Source organism: Phalacrocorax aristotelis, chromosome 3 (assembly GCF_949628215.1).
Source record: "Phalacrocorax aristotelis chromosome 3, bGulAri2.1, whole genome shotgun sequence".
In the NCBI taxonomy this organism is placed as follows: domain Eukaryota; kingdom Metazoa; phylum Chordata; class Aves; order Suliformes; family Phalacrocoracidae; genus Phalacrocorax; species Phalacrocorax aristotelis.
The window spans coordinates 110,309,444-110,328,276 of NC_134278.1; the positions used below are offsets into that span (position 1 = coordinate 110,309,444).

An 18,833-nucleotide genomic window follows, 5' to 3' on the forward strand; every position below is an offset into this window, starting at 1 on the left:
GAGGAAGAGGGGGACGTTCAGAGTGATGGCATTTTGTCTTCCCAAGTGACTGTTACGCATGATGGAGCCCTGCTTTCCTGAAGATGGCTGAACACCTGCCTGCTCATGGGAAGCAGTGAATGAATTCCTTGTTTTGCTTTGCTTGTGTGCACAGCTTTTGCTTTACTTATTAAACTGTCTTTATCTCAACCCACGAGTTTTCTCACTTCTACTCTTCCAATTCTCTCCCCCATTCCACTGGGGGGGAGCAAGAAAGCGGCTGTGTGGTGCTCAGTTGCCAGCTGGGGTTAAACCACAACATGATGTTAAGATGTAAGTGATGATGACATGGTCAAGAGTTTAATCTGAGTGGGTAGATAAGAAACTTCTTAGAGATGCTATGCAGACAGAATACGCAAAATTTGAACAGACCTGAGGTATGCGATTATAGAGGAAGATCTAAGCTACATCTAGGTTACAAACTGGAATTAATGGTTGTGTCCAAAGGGATCAAGAAGAGGTGGTAACAATAATGCGTTGTTGTACTTTAGAAGTGATGAGCTTCTCACTGACTGAGACTGTGAAAAATACCGAGTTGTGGATACACAGTGTGAAGCAGAGAAGTGGGTGGTTGGCTTTAACTTTTATGGATGAGATAGCCCAGAAGTACAATTCAGAGGAAGAGGAGCTTGAGGTGAAACTTTGTGAATTTATAAGAAATGTGGGAAAGGTTGGAAGACAGTCTTTAGAAGAGCACATTGAAAAAACTGTAAGAAACAATTTAAAAAACCCAAACAGAAAATAGTGAAATTAAAAATTCTAATGAATAGCAAGATTTTACTGGGTGAAGAGGGAAGGAAGGCCCAGGAGAATAAGGATGAAGTGCAGATTTTGAGCCTAGCTGCAAAAAATCATCTGTATACTTTAACAAGAGTAGATAAATGATGTGGAAGTTGCCAAGACCTGCAAGGAGATTGTTTGAAGGAAAAGTCCCTCAGCAATTGTAAATATCACATTCAAACTGGTTAGAAATGTCAGAGAAAAGAGAGAATGGTTGATGTTGTGTACCTGTGGTTTAAAATTTAACCTGGGTTCCTTCAAGTCAGGTGTGCACTGTAGGGAATGAGATCATGGATAAGAAAACAAAGCAAAGTGAAGCAGTGAAGGTAAGAAAGGCAGAAGGTGAAAGAAGGTGGAGAATTAGGAGCAACCTAAAGAATATCATGAGAAAGGTGAGGAAATGATAGTGGGAAAATTTGCAAGACTCCTCAGAGGAGTTGTAATGATAGATGCACGCGTTGCCTCTGTCGCTAAATTAAAATCCATCTTCTTGATCTTGATACAAAACTGAAGAATCTCAAAGGCCAAGGTGTGGAGAAACATCCTGGTGATGCCTTTTGTTAATGTGTTAATGAACTTGCTTGGTTAATGTCATAGAAAAAGTCATATAAAGCCCCAGACAAATCTTCTACTTGAAGCTGTATACTTACCAATGATAATGCTTTTCAAAGACTGAAGCCTAAATTAAAATATGAAAAGAAGAGGTGGGTAGATAGGGGTTCTTGGTAGCTGTTCATCTGCTAAGTGGGACAAATTTTTTTATCTTTATTAAAACTACTAACACATTTTGAAGCAAGTAAGGCTTTTGTGTTTTTTGTCCTTCTAATTTTGATTTTTTGTCTTTATCTGCACAACTACTTTTCTGCTAACTTGAGAGCTACTCTGGCCTATGCCATTCACCACAAGAACATGTCAGAGGGACTTGGAAATGTTTCAAGTTTTAACAATCAGAGACTTAACCTGTTTTTTCTCATGTAAGTTGCCTGCCTAGACACATGAGGAAGACAAACACTGAATAACAGAAGTTGAATAATAATAGTAATGAGGAATTTTGCATAAGAAATAGAAACCTGGTAAAATCAGGTCTTTTGTTGTAGATTGCTGAGATACTTTACCAGTGTAAGAAGAGTGTCAACATTTCTCAGGCTATCCTCCATAAATGAGGATTACTGTACAGGGGAAGCTGCCTTGGGTGCTGTAATTATCCCTGCAACGTTTGCTATTTTGTTGTGGCTTTTTTTCTTTGAAATACAAGGTGATATTTGGGGTACATTGGTAGTACTTAAACTCTCTATTTTCTTAGCTGATCTTTTTGTTTTGTTATCATTACAATTCTTTTTATCTTGACCTAATCTCATTTTCTGGCTTTCTTGACAATTTAAAAGATAAATTTGGGATGGAGTGGAGGGGTGGGGGGGAAAAATGCTTTGATTGTGTTGTATGTTGTTTGGGGTTTTAAAAATTAATTTCTTGCTTTAGCATGGTGTACGGTTGACAGCCTAGGAAACTAAAGCATCAGTACATATTTTCTCAGACTATTTTGATAGTATGTTTATCCCTGACCTGGAAAAGCCACCTCTGCACGTGAGAGGATAGTTCATTCTGCATAGCTCATTCAGTCCTTGTCCTTTTTGCTAGGACTGCCATCAAGATTGCTAATTATAGTAATAGGTACTTTTCCTCTGATAACTGGTCAAATGCATTTGATACAGGCCTTAAAGCAGCCATCACCAGGTACCAAGTTTCAGCCACCGTCAGTTTGACTTAAGTATTAGCTGAATAGTGGAGTACTGTTTTTCCCTCACATCATATTTCATTTTTTAATGTTCTTGTTGTAGGCAAAAAAAGCTCCCAAACTGTTTTATATTTCCAGTGGGTTTCAGACCCTTTTCTGCTGAAACTGAGTTGCCTATTCTCAATTGCAAGTAACTAAACCTGCTTAAGTAAAATAAGCCAGCACAAAATAATGTCAAGAGTGGCTTTACACAGCCTTAAGTACGTTGGGGGGTTGTTTGGTTGTTTGTGCTTTTGTTTTTGTTTTTGTTTTCCAAAAAAGCCATTGAAGGTGTGGCTTGGACAGAAATACAGAGTAAAGCACATTTTTCAAATTTACAAAATAGTTTCAGAAGTTAGTGCTGTAGTGTCTTCCCTCAAAAGAAAGACATAAAAACATTATAAGTTTAAAACTTCTTATTTTGCTGGAAGAAAAGTGGCTTTAGAAAAATGCGGTTTATGTCCACTAATTTAGCATCACTGGAAAAAGACCAAGAGGAGAATATTAACAAGGCTTGCATTTTTTTTTTCACGTTGGCACTCAACATGATACTGGTGATTTAAAAGACTTTTTGTGGTATGATATTTTTACACTGATATATCTATTTTTTTAAAGGAAACTTCATAAAGACTGAGATTTTCAGATTTCTGTTGCTAACTCTTTTCAGGGTTTCCTAGCAGTGCTTTTCTTTAAATGGAAATGCAATCAGCCTTTATTTCATGGTGCCTTTGGTATTTCTTTCAGATCTGACCACTAAGTCCAAGAGCCACGTCCTCAATAACCCCTGCAAAAATTATTGTTCCTCATCCCCTTACTACATATAGATAAGTGCATTTAGATACACATACACATATCTTTACCTTTCTCAGAGTTGCTTTGCAATATCGGTGGATTTTTCTGTACTGCACACTCAGGAATTGTGTTTGGATTACAAGAACTTGCATGGCTAGTTGATGGTATTTATATACGTCCTGACTCTGATTCACTACTTTCATTAGCACTAGAATTCAAAATAGCTGATTCTGATTCAGAATCACGCTGATTCTGACATCAGTGTTAATGGTGTAATAATGCTGACTCTGAGCAGAATTGTTTCTGATTCTCTGATTCTCTGATATACGGGGGCATGTCTGCTTTACAGGTGCAGAATGCAGATGTTTGATTGCAGCTCATGCAAATATGTGGAAGCGTTAAACGGGTAACAGTGTAGATGTGGTAGCCCAGAGTTACCTACCAAAACAGTTTTGGAGACTGCAGCCATTCTTGAGCTTCACTTACCCTAGCTGCACTTCCTTTACTAGCCATACTACCACTTGGCTAAAGATAACATGGATAAATATATACAGCTTGTAGTTGCACCTCTCCCACCAGTGTACATACATCCTGAGTGAGATCAGAATGAGTCCCGTTGGAATTTATTTCATAGAAATTATCTTTAGTTTACATGGTTATTTCCCCAGAGTAATAAAGATATTGCTGTACCTTTTGAAAATCTATGGCAAATTTGATTTTTAAAATCTTGTGTGTAAATTTATTATTGGCCTTTGCATAATTATCATGTCTTCAGGAATCCAACTGTACTGAAGCTAGAGACCAAGAGCAGCCCTGGTGCTAGATCAGGAAAAGAGAGGAAGACTGGCTTATGGCTGGATGTGGGGCCCTTAGCTCACTCCTGACAGCACACATGCCAGTCACATTGCACCACTGCTCATGCTCCTGGCAACTCATCAGTTCCATATTTTGCTCAGCATTATGGTTTCTGAGCTTTTACCTACCCACACAAACTCCTTTGTGCCTACAGTAGGTGTGCACAGAAAATGCTATATTTTGGATGTTCAGCAGGAACCTGACAGTAACATGAGAGAGGTTGTTTTTTTTTTCCAGGAGGCACCTGTGCTGCCTTCCGAACTGCATGTGTGAAGTATAGTAAATATATGGGTTAGAAAAATCATAATTCAAATCCCTATAGTGGTACTGATCAGATCTCTGTTTCTGTAGCAATAAGAACCAAAGGTGGCCTTTTAAGGCTCACAGTTCATCTACCAATTTCCAGTTCTGCTTCAGGATTCTTAAAGTATTAGAGTGCGTGCTTTAAACCCACAAAACTTACCTTTACCTAATTTTCACCATTCTAACCTAAGTTTCCACGGAAACAGGGTTGAAAAAGCTGCTGGTAGCCAGCAGGCAGCCAGCAGCTGAGAGTGAGAACTCTCCTTTGTCACTTTCCACTACTGGATGCCTGCTGCGTGCCAGTGTGCAAAGCTACCTAGGCTTCTAAAATCTGGAATACTTTCAATTTCAGGGGGGAAATTTAAATTAATCTACTCTTTTCTCTCTTTGGATTGACACAGTAAATTCCAGGAGGGCAAATGGGCTAATGAGTCCTGATCTGTTCAGTTACACTGAGCCCCACGTAATCAAAGCTTTCCCAACCAACTGGGCCTCTCCTTTCATAATTTCCATGTTTTAAAAGCATTCTCTCTCAAATTTTGTTCTGTGCACATGTGCATGCATATTGTGGTACCTTAATTCTTTATGGCTCTATATCTATCTATCTACATATTTCCAAGCCTTTTTTGCATATAGTATAGTCGATGTATAAAATTTCCTTTTTTCCTGTATACTTAGGGAAGATTTCTGAATGAACACATTATAACTGATCCTCAGTTAAATATTAGGAGTAGGATGTGAATGGAGATGGCTTTTAACCAGAAGTAGATTATAGCTGCGGGAAGACTAAAGGGTCTATTTGGTCAAGACTCATACAAAACTAAGATAAGCATGCACAACCTGACAAGATCAGATTAGACCCTTCCCCCACAAGTGCTTTTCCCATAAATATTTATCTACTTTCTATTATAAATAACAAGGAAATGAAAAAGAAGGATAGATTATTTTTTTAAATCGCCTTGAAATAGAAATGCAGCTTCAAATCTTCAGGGTAATGATATTTTAAGTATGCAGTAAATTCCAATACTAGTTCCTGTTTTTTAAATGGGAGCAAAGTACTGAAATTCTCCATGGCAGCTACATAAATTGGCAACATTTATAAACAAAGAAGAACTTTGTACGTATGTGCATTTTTGCCTACTATTGGGTACCTTAGAATTAAATAACTTGTCACCTATGAGAGAATAGGTGTTGACAGAGTCAGTACTGCTGTATTTTTAAGCTTGCCTGAAGCAACACAGCTGGCATTGAAGTTAAGCTTGGCATTTTTTCACCCTGTCTCTCCTCCCTTCAGCCCAAGTGAATGCTCACTTCATCAATGAGAAACACAACTGGCTTGCCTGCCAGATGTAACGGAGATCCATGAATTCCAATGTATTCTGCAAATTTGTGTTTCATTCAGATTGTCAATACTTTGACTTCACTTCCTTGTGCGGTGGTGTTAAGGGGTAAAAATCTGAAGCCATACATGTGCCACTAATTCAGAAATGCATATTTGTTGGTGATCCACTCATCAGAACTTGTGAGGATTGCCTTTCTGTTATAATAAAAAATAGCTCTTTGGCTTTGAAATTTAAAACCTTAAAAATGTACAGAAGGATATTTTTACATTCATCTTTGAAAGTAACGAGTGTGTACTTTTTAAAACACTTCTGTGTCACGTAAGAATAATATTAATACTGTAAAAATCTCAAGATGAAAGATGTAAGTCCTTTTTTCTTTTTTTTTTTTTTTTAAATCTTTTTTTCCTCTAGCATTTTACGATGGGATAATGAGACAGATGTCTCTCAACTGGAAGGACATTTTGACATTGTTATGTGTGCTGACTGGTAAGTACATAAAAATCATAAAACTCATGTTAGAAAAATAGCTTTGCTGGAGTAATTGTACTGTGCTGCTTGCTGATGGCTAAGCAAAGTCAACAAATGAAGCACAAAGCCACCTTAACCTCAACAAATTAATATTCATCTCCATGTGACAGTTATAAGGTAGTCTTCTATCACACAGTAACTTCTACCACATTATTTCCCAAAGATTGATTTTGAGAAGCATTTCCATTTTCTGGAATTGCCTCTGTTTCATGCTTGACGTATCAGTAAATGGACGACTTAGGCAAATTGCAAATAATTATGGCTCAGTGAGGAACAGTCTGGAGAAAAGGGAGTTTATCAACACAAACAGCTCAATTAGCTTACTTCTTAGGAAAGATCTGACTATTGATATAAGGGGATATATTTTTTGCTCCCTGGAAAATTTTTCTGAGATAAAAAAGATTTTCACAATGTTTTTTTTCCCCCCATCACATTCTGTTTCTTAAATCAATTTGACAGCAATATTTGTAGACATAAGGTTTATATTATTTATGCAGGCACATGTTAATTGTAAGAGAACTCATAGGAAAAAAATTAGTCCAGCACTTAATTTATGAAAAGGTAGATACATGTTACAATATTATATATTGTTTAATAATTTATGCAAATAGATTTGATTATTGACACAACCCTTTTCTGATACTGAATTTGCAGAATTGTGCTGTGCTATATTTGCTGCATGCTAACTTTGGTACATTCTTAATTATTTGTGTTATATAAATGGAGACAGTGCAAAAAGAGATGTACAAATTTCATTTAGGAGAGTAGATATTTTTAAATTAATCTGTCTTTTCTTTATGAACAGAAAAAGCTGTTTATGTTTTCTTGCACATGACTATTGTGAGATACCAAATTCTGAAAACAAGGTCTTCCTAGGAAGCTCAGCTCAGTAGATTTCTGTACCTTACTAAGAAACAGTTAAAGGAAAAAGGCAGAAGGAAGTACGAAGCTGTCTGTTGTCTTTTCAAACAATGTTCTTTTTAAGTAACTTCTGATAAAATATTCCTCTAAAGCTTTTGTTTGTTTGTTTGCTATTTAAGCAAACTCTTCTTCTTTCAGAAAAGTTACTGGTTTTGTGTAGCACTGGAGGAAGTGTACTTAGTCATCTTTTTTCCTTTTTCTAATACCTGTTTGTTGACAGAATGCAACAGTGCTTCATTTCTCTTAGCATTTAATTTCAGAAAAGTTCTTTGTTCTCAAAAAGGGCAGAGAAGGGTTTCTAACTAATCGCTGATAATGTGCCTCAGAGATGCATCATCTGATTAAAATAAGGAGCTAAACAACACCATATGATTTCAGCAAGTAATTTAGTAAATGCCTTCCTCACCAAATATTAGAATGGATACTCCAGGTTTCATTGCACAGATGAAGTTAATGCTGGACAGGATTAGATCAGATTAAGTATGAAAGTCAGATCAGAGTGCTGGCGGACATGAGCAGGAGGGCAGCAGTCTTCTCGGAGGCTTAGACAAGGCTCACATATGGATGTTCTCCAGATTAAGTGGGTGAAGCAAGGTCTTGCCAAGAGATTTAGAGTTAAATTTGTTCTTCACACAAATATCAAAACAACCTGGCTGTGCCATCTCTTGTATTCTTGATACTCACACCATGTCATCCTATTTGTGCTGGGTGTACAGCAGAGTGCAGCAAGACTTAAGTTGTTTTTTTCTGTAATATTCTTGCCTAATACTCCTCCCAGTCTGTTTGGAAATAGTGCAGTTTCTTTAGGAAACAAAGAATCAAACATGACAGGTAAAATACATAATGCATTTGCAATCCCTGCATTTCGTACATTTATTTTGAAGCACTTAAGATGCAGGTAAGTGTATAAATATTTATAGATTTCTAAAAAATAAATAGAAATGTGCAGGTTAGTTTAAAGTATGTGGTTTTATTCACAAATTGTCTCCATTTTCTTATTGCAGGTACCCATATATATAGTTTAATAAGCATGAAAATGCCTTTATTGTTTGTTTATTTCTTTTAGAAATCATTCTTTTAGTTATGGACACTAGGTTTTCTGGCACATGAAAAGGCTGGGGAAAAAAATGTTCCGTGCTTTATCAAACTCGAATCTTCTTTTCATTTTCATGTATTTCTCTTCCGAGATATAGAATTGGCTTGAGAACTGTTGGCAGGATTTTTGCTCTCTGAATTTTTTGGACTGCCATTGAAGAGGAAAAAAAAATACCTCTTTTCTTACAGCTCCTCGGCTGAAACCTGAAGTATGCAGTGATAAAAACAGATAGAATAGATGGCATTTAGTTTAACACCATCATATAACTCATTGTCAGTCAATAAAATCTGGGATTAGAACAGAGAACTAGAAAGCAAAAAATCTGAGTTCAAATATTAGGTACATGGATAAATTTTTATTGAAGTATTTCCAGCAAGGGTGATATTGTCTGATTCTCTGAATAGGTAACCAAGTTGTACTGCTTGATCCCATTTACATGAAAACAAGCTCTATTCATAAACGTATTCCAAATCCACATGGAGGTACAAGTAAAAATGTACATGATTACAACAAGCAGCGATATGTTTATATTCATATATTTACAGTCAGACTTTCATAAACCTTGTGTGCAGGGGTGGAAAATAAGTTATTTCCCAGAACAGACAGTCTATTAGTTAACAGCTAAATTTAGTAGCTCAACTAGATTATAAAATAAATAAGAGGCAAACTGTGAAAGCTAGTCATTATTTAACCATTCAGGATTTTGACAATAAAAATAGTTTCATGGTTCAGCAGTTCTGCAATAACTTGTAAAATGTCAACTATGAGATAAAAATAAGGAAAAAAAATCTTGGTGAGGCCACACCTGAAAGAAGGATATACTGGAAAAAAATACTGAAATAATGGAATTTTTAAAGCATATCCACCCACCTCATATTTTTGAAGGGGAATTTTACAGCCGGATGAGGGCTGCCAGGATTTTAGACTTTCATTTGACCTAGGATATAAAGTCATGGAGGTGCTGGAATTTTAAGAGTGAGCATGAATAGAGGAGGAGAAAAAACAGGTGTCTGAATGGACAGGCCAAAAACAAGACTCTTCCAAAGCTCTTGAGAGCCTCAGATTTCTGATTAAAAGGAAGCACATATCCTTTTCTTTATTAAGAAAAAAGTTGCTGAGATTTTTAATCCAAGGTGAGAGTCAAGGCCAGTAGGACTGAGCCTTTGAGAGAAAAATCTGGGAAAAATCTTTGTCTTTCATGTTCTTGTGAAATAAGTTTTCATAAATAATTGTAATGTAGAGACAGTATAAGGTCTAGATCCCCGTAAAATTTTGGAAATGCATAATATTCCACTTTACTTAGACTGATTATATTCTTAAAGTTTGGCACACGCGTAAGAATTTGCACAACAGAGGCTGGGGGAGGCTATCCCACATTACTTTCACTGCTTAGATTTTTGCTGAAGTCATGGGGAATTGTGGATTCACCAGGAGTGTAAAACTGAAATGAAAGTGTTCTTTAAGTATCTTAAAATATGTCCATTTTTTCTCCGTTAGCATTTCATTTAATATAAGGAATTATTTTTGCAGGAATGCAGTAAGATCTCTGTCCTTCTTCGGTTTAAATTTATTTGTTTTCAGCCTGATTTCTTGCACACACTTTCAAGTGCACTGGAATCTGACGCCATGGGAGTAAGGGTTTTTTCATTCTGTGTCCGCTGTGTAGTTGAAGGTGAACAAAAAAATAAGTGGCTGTACACATTAGTCACTATACATGAATGTAATAATGTCTGAAGTACACCTGTAAACTAAGCTCTTTTACCAATTGCAAAGTATGCAAAATAAGAGGTAAGTTCACATCATAGCCTATATAATATAAGCACAAAGTAAAAGGATATCAGCATGAAACAAACTGAGAATCTACTTGGGTTTTTAAAATTTGTTTTCTTGGGGCTTACTGTTACTTCCAGTAAAGTTATAGACTTTCATTTTGGTTTTAATGGTAATTTAAATTAAAAAAAAAAAAAAACCAACAACAACAACAACCAAAAAAAAAAAAAAAAAAAAAAAAAAAGACAGAGGTGACAAGATTGCCTGCCTGTTCATCCAGCTTTCACAGGTTAAGAGCACTGGCTAAACAAAGGCCTGCTCTGGCAATGTTTAGTCACACAAATTCTACTGGTAAGAGAAATTACATGACTAAACCTCCTTGTGTGGGCCAAATCCTGAGCTTGCCCTGTCTGCAGCACAGATTATCTAACTACTTCAGGATTTTCCTCACTCGAGGCATCCTCTGACTCAGAGGGAGGATAGAGGTGTTCCCTGAAGTCACTGCATTGCATTAATATTGCTTCCAGCCTTCTCTGCTCCCTCTGGTCAGAGTATGTGGCTCTCAGCAACAGACTGGAAATTGCAATATTGGAGACTTTTCAATTGAAGTAGGTCCTGTTCCCAGGGACAGGCCTTTAGGAGGGCAGGGACAACATGGGAACAGGTTATCTGGGTTTTCTAAGCTAGCAGGGCTAAGAGTCTACCTCCCATACCACCAAAATATCAAGTGGGAGTCAGACAGAAAAGGTACTGTTGAGGTTGTCTAATCTCTTGGCAGGTCATGTAACCATTTAAGTTCTCAGATGGTTTCTGGTGAACAAAGGCCTGTAGTTCTCTCATTTTAAAGGAAAAAGGTATTATTGTAAAAGGAGAGAATGGTATGCAGGCCCATGAAAAAGGAATTTTAGCACTGGTAAGTTGTCCCAAAATTGTGTTTCCACTACACTGCTTTCAAAAATAAAAATATTGTAAGTGCATTTTTCATTTGGAATGTATGACTGCCTACACAGGATTTCAGCAAGTCTTAAATGTGTGCATGCTTGAGAGAAATTATTAGCTAGTACTTTGTTATCTTTAAGAAGAAATTCAGAAGGTCATACTTCTCTATGAAATGTTCGTTAAGAAATGTATGGATACCCAGTCTGCCATATTTTCTCAACAATGTGAGGTTACTGATGAAACTTGGTCACTAACTAGTTTTCTGATAGGGTTTTTTTTTCCTGAGGAGCAAAAATTCACAGCCCTTACACAGCTGCCTGTTTCCTTGGTAGCTGTGGAGTGTCCTTACCTAAATATCCACACATATTGTGTTCTTGATGACTGGCATGTCGTTGGCAGACCACTTTTTTCTCTTTTGTGTTTCCATATATTCTTTTAGATGCTTCAAACTTGGAAAAAATTACCCCCATCTCCTCAGAAAATGATGTTTGAGAGTAAAGGGAAGGGGAATATAGAAAAAAAATCATAAAGAATGGACAAAATGCCATGTAGTGTGGAACTTGAGCTTGACACAGGCTGGGAAGCAGTTTTATTACAGAGAAAGAATGAAAAATAATGAAGAAAGAGTCACATTATTTGTGGCCTGCTTGATAGAGTTTCTTATCTGAATCAACAATATAAATGGAGCCCGTGGTAGTAAGGGCTGAAAGGCATCAGTTGCTCTCCGATGGTTGTTCACTAACCATTGTAAATGCACTCTCACCAACAGTAACTACATGTCCACAAATATCTAGTCAAGAGTGATTGGCACCCTGGTTGCCAGTATTAGTATATACATTAAGGTACTGAGGGGCATGAAGAATGAATTATCCCCTCAAATCATGAGGTAATCACGCCAGAATAGGGCTGAGCATGTTGGCAACATTGCATGGGAAAATTGACTCTGCTGCTATCCTTGCGGGACCCGTGCTGGGGATGAAGGATTTCACTCTTGAGAGAGGACAACTATGTATGATCTGGGCCATTGTATTTGAACAGTGTTTGAGGGAGAGAGAAGGTAGGGTCTTGTAAATCTTTATAGGAATAGATATATAAATAAAACAAATATGCATAATAGATAATAATGAATTAATGCCACAACTGTGAAGGTAAAAGGAAAAAAAATACCCTTAATAGTAACACCTGAAATACAATAGAAAATATGGTAAAAAACTCCACCCCACCCTTGTATAAAAAACATGTAAAATGTTAACTTTGTATATTGGTCCTGATTTCTGACATGGTAGTATTTTAATAGCTAGCATGTTTGATCTGTGAATTTCAGCTACATAAGGATCTGTTTAATGCTGAAAATTTAGCTTTGGTTTAGATTATACTTGGGTTTATGTAAGTTTTAATGTTTAAAAGTACCTAAACTGGACAGAAATGTAGACCGCTGTTTCTTTTTTACAGCGTTGTGTAAACATATGTAATTAGCCTTGTACTTATCTGCATTAGTATCATTAGAATTGAAAACCCATTTTAATCTGGATTCTGTTCTCTTCTCAATGTCAGCCTGTTTCTGGACCAGTACAGAGCTAGTCTTGTTGATGCAATAAAGAGATTACTCCAACCCAGTGTAAGTATGTTTCTATTTTCTCCTGAACACTGGCTTCAGAATAATTAGTCTGTGCACAATGATTGAGAGAGTAATGGAATGGCAGGATTAATGTCATGTAATACTTTAATACTTATTATGTCCAACTTCAATTGAGTCTTCTAATCTATCAGATTCTTTCCTAATCATAAACTAGGAAACTTCTTATACTTGGCCTTCTGATAAGGAACACAGTGGGTAGTAAAATAAATGAAACTGCTTCAAAGATAGCGTGAGATTATTTTTATCAAAGTGTTTCTCAAGTATTTTCCTTTGATAATAATGTCTTCATATTAAAGTAAAAGTATGATATTGAAAGTTTTTATGTTGGCTTCTGTCATTTGTAATCCCTTCAATTGTAACCTTTGTCATTGTGTATTTATTTATTATGAAAGAATATTTTTTCTTTTCATTTCTGTTTATATAAAATTAACAAAACGCTTACACATATATTGTCGCCTAAAACTTTTTTTCCATTAAGTAAGCCCTGTGGTTACGTGTTTCATACCTTAGAACATAATGAAATTAAACTCTTCATAAAATGCTTACCTGTTCTACACGAGTGTCACTGAGGAAATATTTTACCAATCTCAATCTATTAGGCTGTTAAATCAGAGAGACCTACAGGCAAAAAAAATTTAAGAAGCTGTTATATGCATATACTTAAACCCAACAAATAATCTTGAATCTCAGAAAAAAAAATTAAAAAGCCAAAATGAGAATATGAGAAAACATGCGAAGTAATTGCTATAAGTAGGAATTTGAAACAGGAATTTTACCTTTCATGCTTACCATACAAATCTTCCAGTAAGGTAAACTTTCAATTTCAGAATGAAAGTATTTCATAGTAGCAATGCATTCTACAAACTTTATTTTAAAATTGTATTGTACTTTTGGTACTAGAGATTTTCTCTGTAAAAGGGATAGGAGACACAAACGTGCAAAGGCTTAAGAAACCGAGTCATTTTAGTCATGTAAGTAATCCCATTCTTTGCTAAGAGTGATCAGGTTTCTATTCTTGGATCTATCATAGACTTTCCTGAGTGACCTAAGGCAAGTTACTTAAGACTGAATTATTTTAATGAGCTGTGGGGCAAGGCTGCCAGGAAGACAGGAGAAATGTAGCCACCCTGAGGAAAAGGTTACCCAGATATTTCTGTCAGTGGCAGCAAGGGGAGGTTAAGCAGCCCCTGCCCAGAGTGGTGCATTCTGACTTTCATGATGTACGATCAGTTATCAGGGTGCAATAATTTTTGGGACCAGAGGTGATCTGGAACACAAAGCTGATCCCTGTTTAATAAAATGCAAAAAGTTTGGGGTTTTTTCAGCCCAGATCAATGTCTGCACGTGGTTCTTCAGGCAGCCCCACGCTGGCTCCATGAAAGAATGCTGGGGGAGAAGAGTGGCAGGAAGGGAAGTGTATAAGAGGTGCCCTGGTACCTGTGACCTGGCCAGAGCCTCTAGCTGGAGTGGTAGAATAGCTGTTAGTTGCTTTATCTCCTGCTCATAGCTAATCATGGTCTGGTGGTCTGTATTGCCAAAAGCATGAGTACACACATGTATTTGTATATGCACACACACATGCATCCTTTACCTGGGCTGATTAGCCCAACCAGAGAATTTGATTTAAAAAACGATGATACAGCAGCCTGAATTTTAAGTAGTGTTCATAGCTCAAGTTCCCAACTCTAGACAGTTTAGGAATTGTTAACCTGACTTTAAACCAGAACTGACCTGACTTTGTTGCTTTTTAACACCAGTCAGCTAATTCTAATTCAGAACATGGCTTTGTTTTTCAGAGCAGATGAACTACAGTCCTTTGTGAATATAGATGGAGTAAAGGGAGATGGGTTTTTGTTTCCCGTCTTCCTCGTCTGGCTTGCTTCTGCACATTGCGATTAATAGCATAGCCTGTACTTACTTGCTCTGCATTTTAGGCCATGGTTCCTATCTCCTATTGGCACAACTAATTCTTCCTCCTTGCAGGAACTTCTGTTGCAGAGTTTTGGACCACTGTCCAGACTGTATTTTTTAACTGAAGTAATTTGCCAAACCCACTTTACGGATGGCCATATGGATGGATATCCAGTTACAGTATGGCCTTGCAAATTGTTATAATTTGTAACTAAGAGGACAGCAAACTATTGTGTGGGGGGGAAGCTGGGAGGACAGACACCTTAAATGAGCTCTCTTGTCCGAAAAGGACATGTCGAACAGAGGTGCCTTCAAGCATGGTTTGAAAGACCCAAATAAAAGCATATACTCTTTTGAGATCCCAAGAGAAAATGCAGTCACAGGTACATTATAGTTATTATTTATGTTGAATAATGTTAACCTGTTAACTTGTTAACCTGTAGAAATCTAAGGATAACATCAGAGGAAGCTTTACTAAATGGCAATATACTTTGGCCTTTAAAGGAAAAATAAATTAATAGTTAACTCATTTGCCAGTTGCAATGAATAAGAACAGTTCATGGGCATTAGTTTATGCCCAGGCTAAGGCATAAAGTACTTTGATTAAGTTCACTCTTCTACATGAATTATTTGTAACTTATTAGAAGTTACATTTCCTTATTGGTAATACTTTGCCAAATTGATAGAGGAACGATCTCAAATTGGAGACACATCTAGATGTAAGACATCTTTCAAGTGTAACTAGCGAACAACTAGGATAGAAGAGTTCAGGGAAAATAACAGCTAGCATAAACCGAAAGGAATAGTGGAGTAAACAGAGAATAGCAGGTATCCTTACAAAGCTGTCTTGAATTTCAGAACAGGTAATTATTCTTGCTGTTAGTTTAAAAAGAGATAAATTTATCTGCAGTATTTCCTTTTTCATTAAGAATGATATTTGTGGCTATTAGAATCCTTACAGCACAGAATTATGTGTTTTGGGTAACTTTTTGTTTTCCTGGAAACAGGACTCTAGTCATTTCAGTCATCTGATTCATGGTATGGCCCCATGGACAGTTGCATTGGCACAGGAAAAGACCAGAAATTCACGCAGGCAGAAATGAGCAGCTCGCAGAGTAACTGGGGGCTGAAATTTCTTATCTGAATTTATTACAAAGGCAAATGTCACCTGTAAACCAATTCCAAGAGTTAGGCACTGAAATTTTACATCAAACAAATTTCTCTTGAATGGGTGTATTTTATTCCTCTTCTAAGCAAGCTACTTGATTCGCCAACATTTAGCTATATTTTTTCCTATCATTAAAACATACTTTTAATTTCAATCTCAGAATAAGCAGTTGCTTGTTTGCATATTTCCCTAATTAAGAACACTTTTTATGAAGGCTTTGATTCTTCTGTGGCCTATCCGCTCAAAATCGCAATTAAGTCAATTGGATGCTATTGAATCGTGATTAGTACCAGCAAATAAAACGGCATTTAATAATGATTGATGAGTAAACTTAGTCATAGTCATGTCCAAAATGTGAACATCTGTCCCCTTGTCTCACAGCAACACTTTAGTGACACTCTGTGTTTTGTTCATGAGTTTACTGGAAGTATTTTCCCAGCTGGGGAAAGGCCATTCTGAACTTAAACGTCATCCTAAACTGAGAGGCACTTCTGAATTACGAGGTTTGAATTAAACAACCTTGGGATAGTCCATCAAGTGTAGATCCAGGCCAGTGCTCTAATTTTTTTATTGTAGAGCAACCAAGAAATGAAAAGCATTTTAAAATTAGAAATGTGAATGCAGTTCTACAGCAACTAGCAGAATCACAGAGATCAGGCAGTCGACAAGATAGTGCTTTAAACCCAGATTATGATAGACCAGAATTGGCCACAGTACCTCCACAGTACCTTCCAGTTTTGAGAAGATTATTGTAGTATCAAACTTAATAATGATTTCTTGCTTTTTATCAGCAAGGGCAGGATCCTCAGATATTTTAGATGCACACTAAATTCAATAGAGGAATGGGGTTTTATACCAACTAAGGAGCTGGCCAAAAGTAACTGTGTAGTTATTTCCATAAAAGGCCATTCCCCCTTTTCAAAGTTATTTCAAGATTTTCAGTCTGATTTTATGAGATATTTCATACCGTGTTGCATTTTATTTGACTGCATTTCTCTTTCAAATTAAATTTGAAGTAGTCTACAGAGAGTGTAAGAAGGAATGACTGCATGGACTGCTGGCTCCAAATGCAAATCTGTAAGGGTGTGCTGTTGCATGAGCTTTGCTTCCTCATTAACCTGCTGGATGAGTGGCTGATGTAGGGCGTGTGGCCCCCAGTCACCTCTGTTCATGGCGTCTAGCCATTTCTGAAGTCCCTGCATGAATCGTGTGGTCAGTAAGTCCCATTACAGTGACCTCTCTGTGAAGCTGTCCATGAAGATGAGGGGCTCCAAAGGAGTCTCATCCTTCTTATGCAAGGAAGGGTCTCTGCAGAACAACATTCTGGGGAGCATGAGATGGCACCAGGGGAGGAGGATCCTTGGCTGAAGGCTCCATTTGCTGCCCACTTCCGTCTGATGACTTTAAAGTGCACCAAGGTTGTGAGGGAACTGATTGTGAATTTCCTATGTTTAATGTTTTTCATCCTGAGCTGAGCCTATATCCAGACCTAACATTTACATAAGCAATTCCAGTGCCTTCAGTGGGAGTTACACCCCTTTGCACCTCATATTTAGCCATAGAATAGAATTAAAATTATAGCTATACAAGTGAACAGAAATGAGTTGCTTTGGATATTGCCCTAGGTCTCTTTTGTGCTTAAATTTCCCGTGAGAAAGATGAGGATAACAGTACTTCCCTATCTCACAGAGGCATTGTGAGAATAAATACAGTGCTGCGGTATTAATGATTGGAGTCTTTTAAGTACACGTTAGTACCATAGATACTGAAATAGAGTTTTTATTGCTGCCTCACTGCGCGTTGTCTCAGCATACGTGTGCATGAGCTGTAACACACAGATTTGTTCCCTATCCTTCTCACTAAGTATCTGTGTCAGCATTGGAACTTTCCAGAGCTCCCACTAAAATTCTCTCTTCTGATCACTTTTTTCCTGTGGTATACAAGATGGCATTTTCTCAGTCCAAATATTCTTCCACAGCATCTAATAATTTTATAACTTCAGATCCCTAAAAAATATTTTTTTTGTCTCTTCGGTTGATTACAGCACCTCACAAATTAGTCTTAGCTCTCATTACTATAGAAGTTAAATACAAGAACTCACAGTAAACTTTGTGGCTCCCCTCAGTGTGATATGCTGTTGGCTGATATTAACCTTTTTTTACAGCACTTCAACCAGTTTTTGTTCCATGTGACAGAACACGGTATTCAGCCAATTAGAATTAATTTTGCAAATAAGATTTCAAGAGATGCTATATCAAGTAGGTTAGGGTGTGGGCTAGTACTTTGCACAGAGTGTCTAAAATCTATCATTTCAAGGTACAGTCAATTTTGTTTTCTTAAATGCAGAAGGATGAACAAAAAATTAGCTAATGGGCCATAATGTATTGCCTAGGCATCAGAAATGGCCTGGTCGTCTTGAAAGATCCGGAATTATTTTGCAAAAACATTAAGTCCTGCTTTAAATGCAATTTACCAATTTAAGGTCAAATTCGGTTGCACAGCTCAGGTAGTTTAAAATATCTTTTAAAAATTATTGGGTCTAATTTTCCCGCCATTTTGCCTTGTTTTACACTGTTGTAATTCCACTGACAGCAAATGGGAGGTACTCTTCTATGTCTGAGAGTAAAAAAAGAAAATAATTATTTACAGTCTTTGCATGGTTGTGTGCTAACAAATGGATTTTGCATTGAGTGTATGTTTTGTATGCTTTTTCTGTGTTTTATTTTGGTAATTCATAGACACTGTTATTATATGAAAAGGAGCAGATGTATGGCAGGTGGCAGTTTTCTAAAGAAAATATTTATTTATTACTTTCTATTTTGCATGTGTTTAATCACATAAATCGTACATATTTTGCACAATTATTTATATTACCCTATTTTAGTATTTTACTGAGAGAACAATTTCCTTTTCCAGCTTGAGTATATTAAAAGCTTAGACAGGTGTATGTTATATCTGGTTCCCTTCCAGTTTTA

At 36.9% G+C, this 18,833-nt stretch overlaps 1 protein-coding gene across 1 annotated transcript in view; it reads left to right on the forward strand.

Moving 5' to 3' along the window:
- CAMKMT (calmodulin-lysine N-methyltransferase) overlaps positions 1-18,833 on the forward strand; it is a 216,973-nt gene that overhangs the window by 191,267 nt on the left and 6,873 nt on the right. The window contains exons 8-9 of the mRNA XM_075089076.1: positions 6,298-6,372; positions 12,695-12,758. Of these exons, the coding sequence (XP_074945177.1) occupies positions 6,298-6,372; positions 12,695-12,758 (139 nt within the window). The remainder of the gene's footprint in view (positions 1-6,297; positions 6,373-12,694; positions 12,759-18,833) is intronic.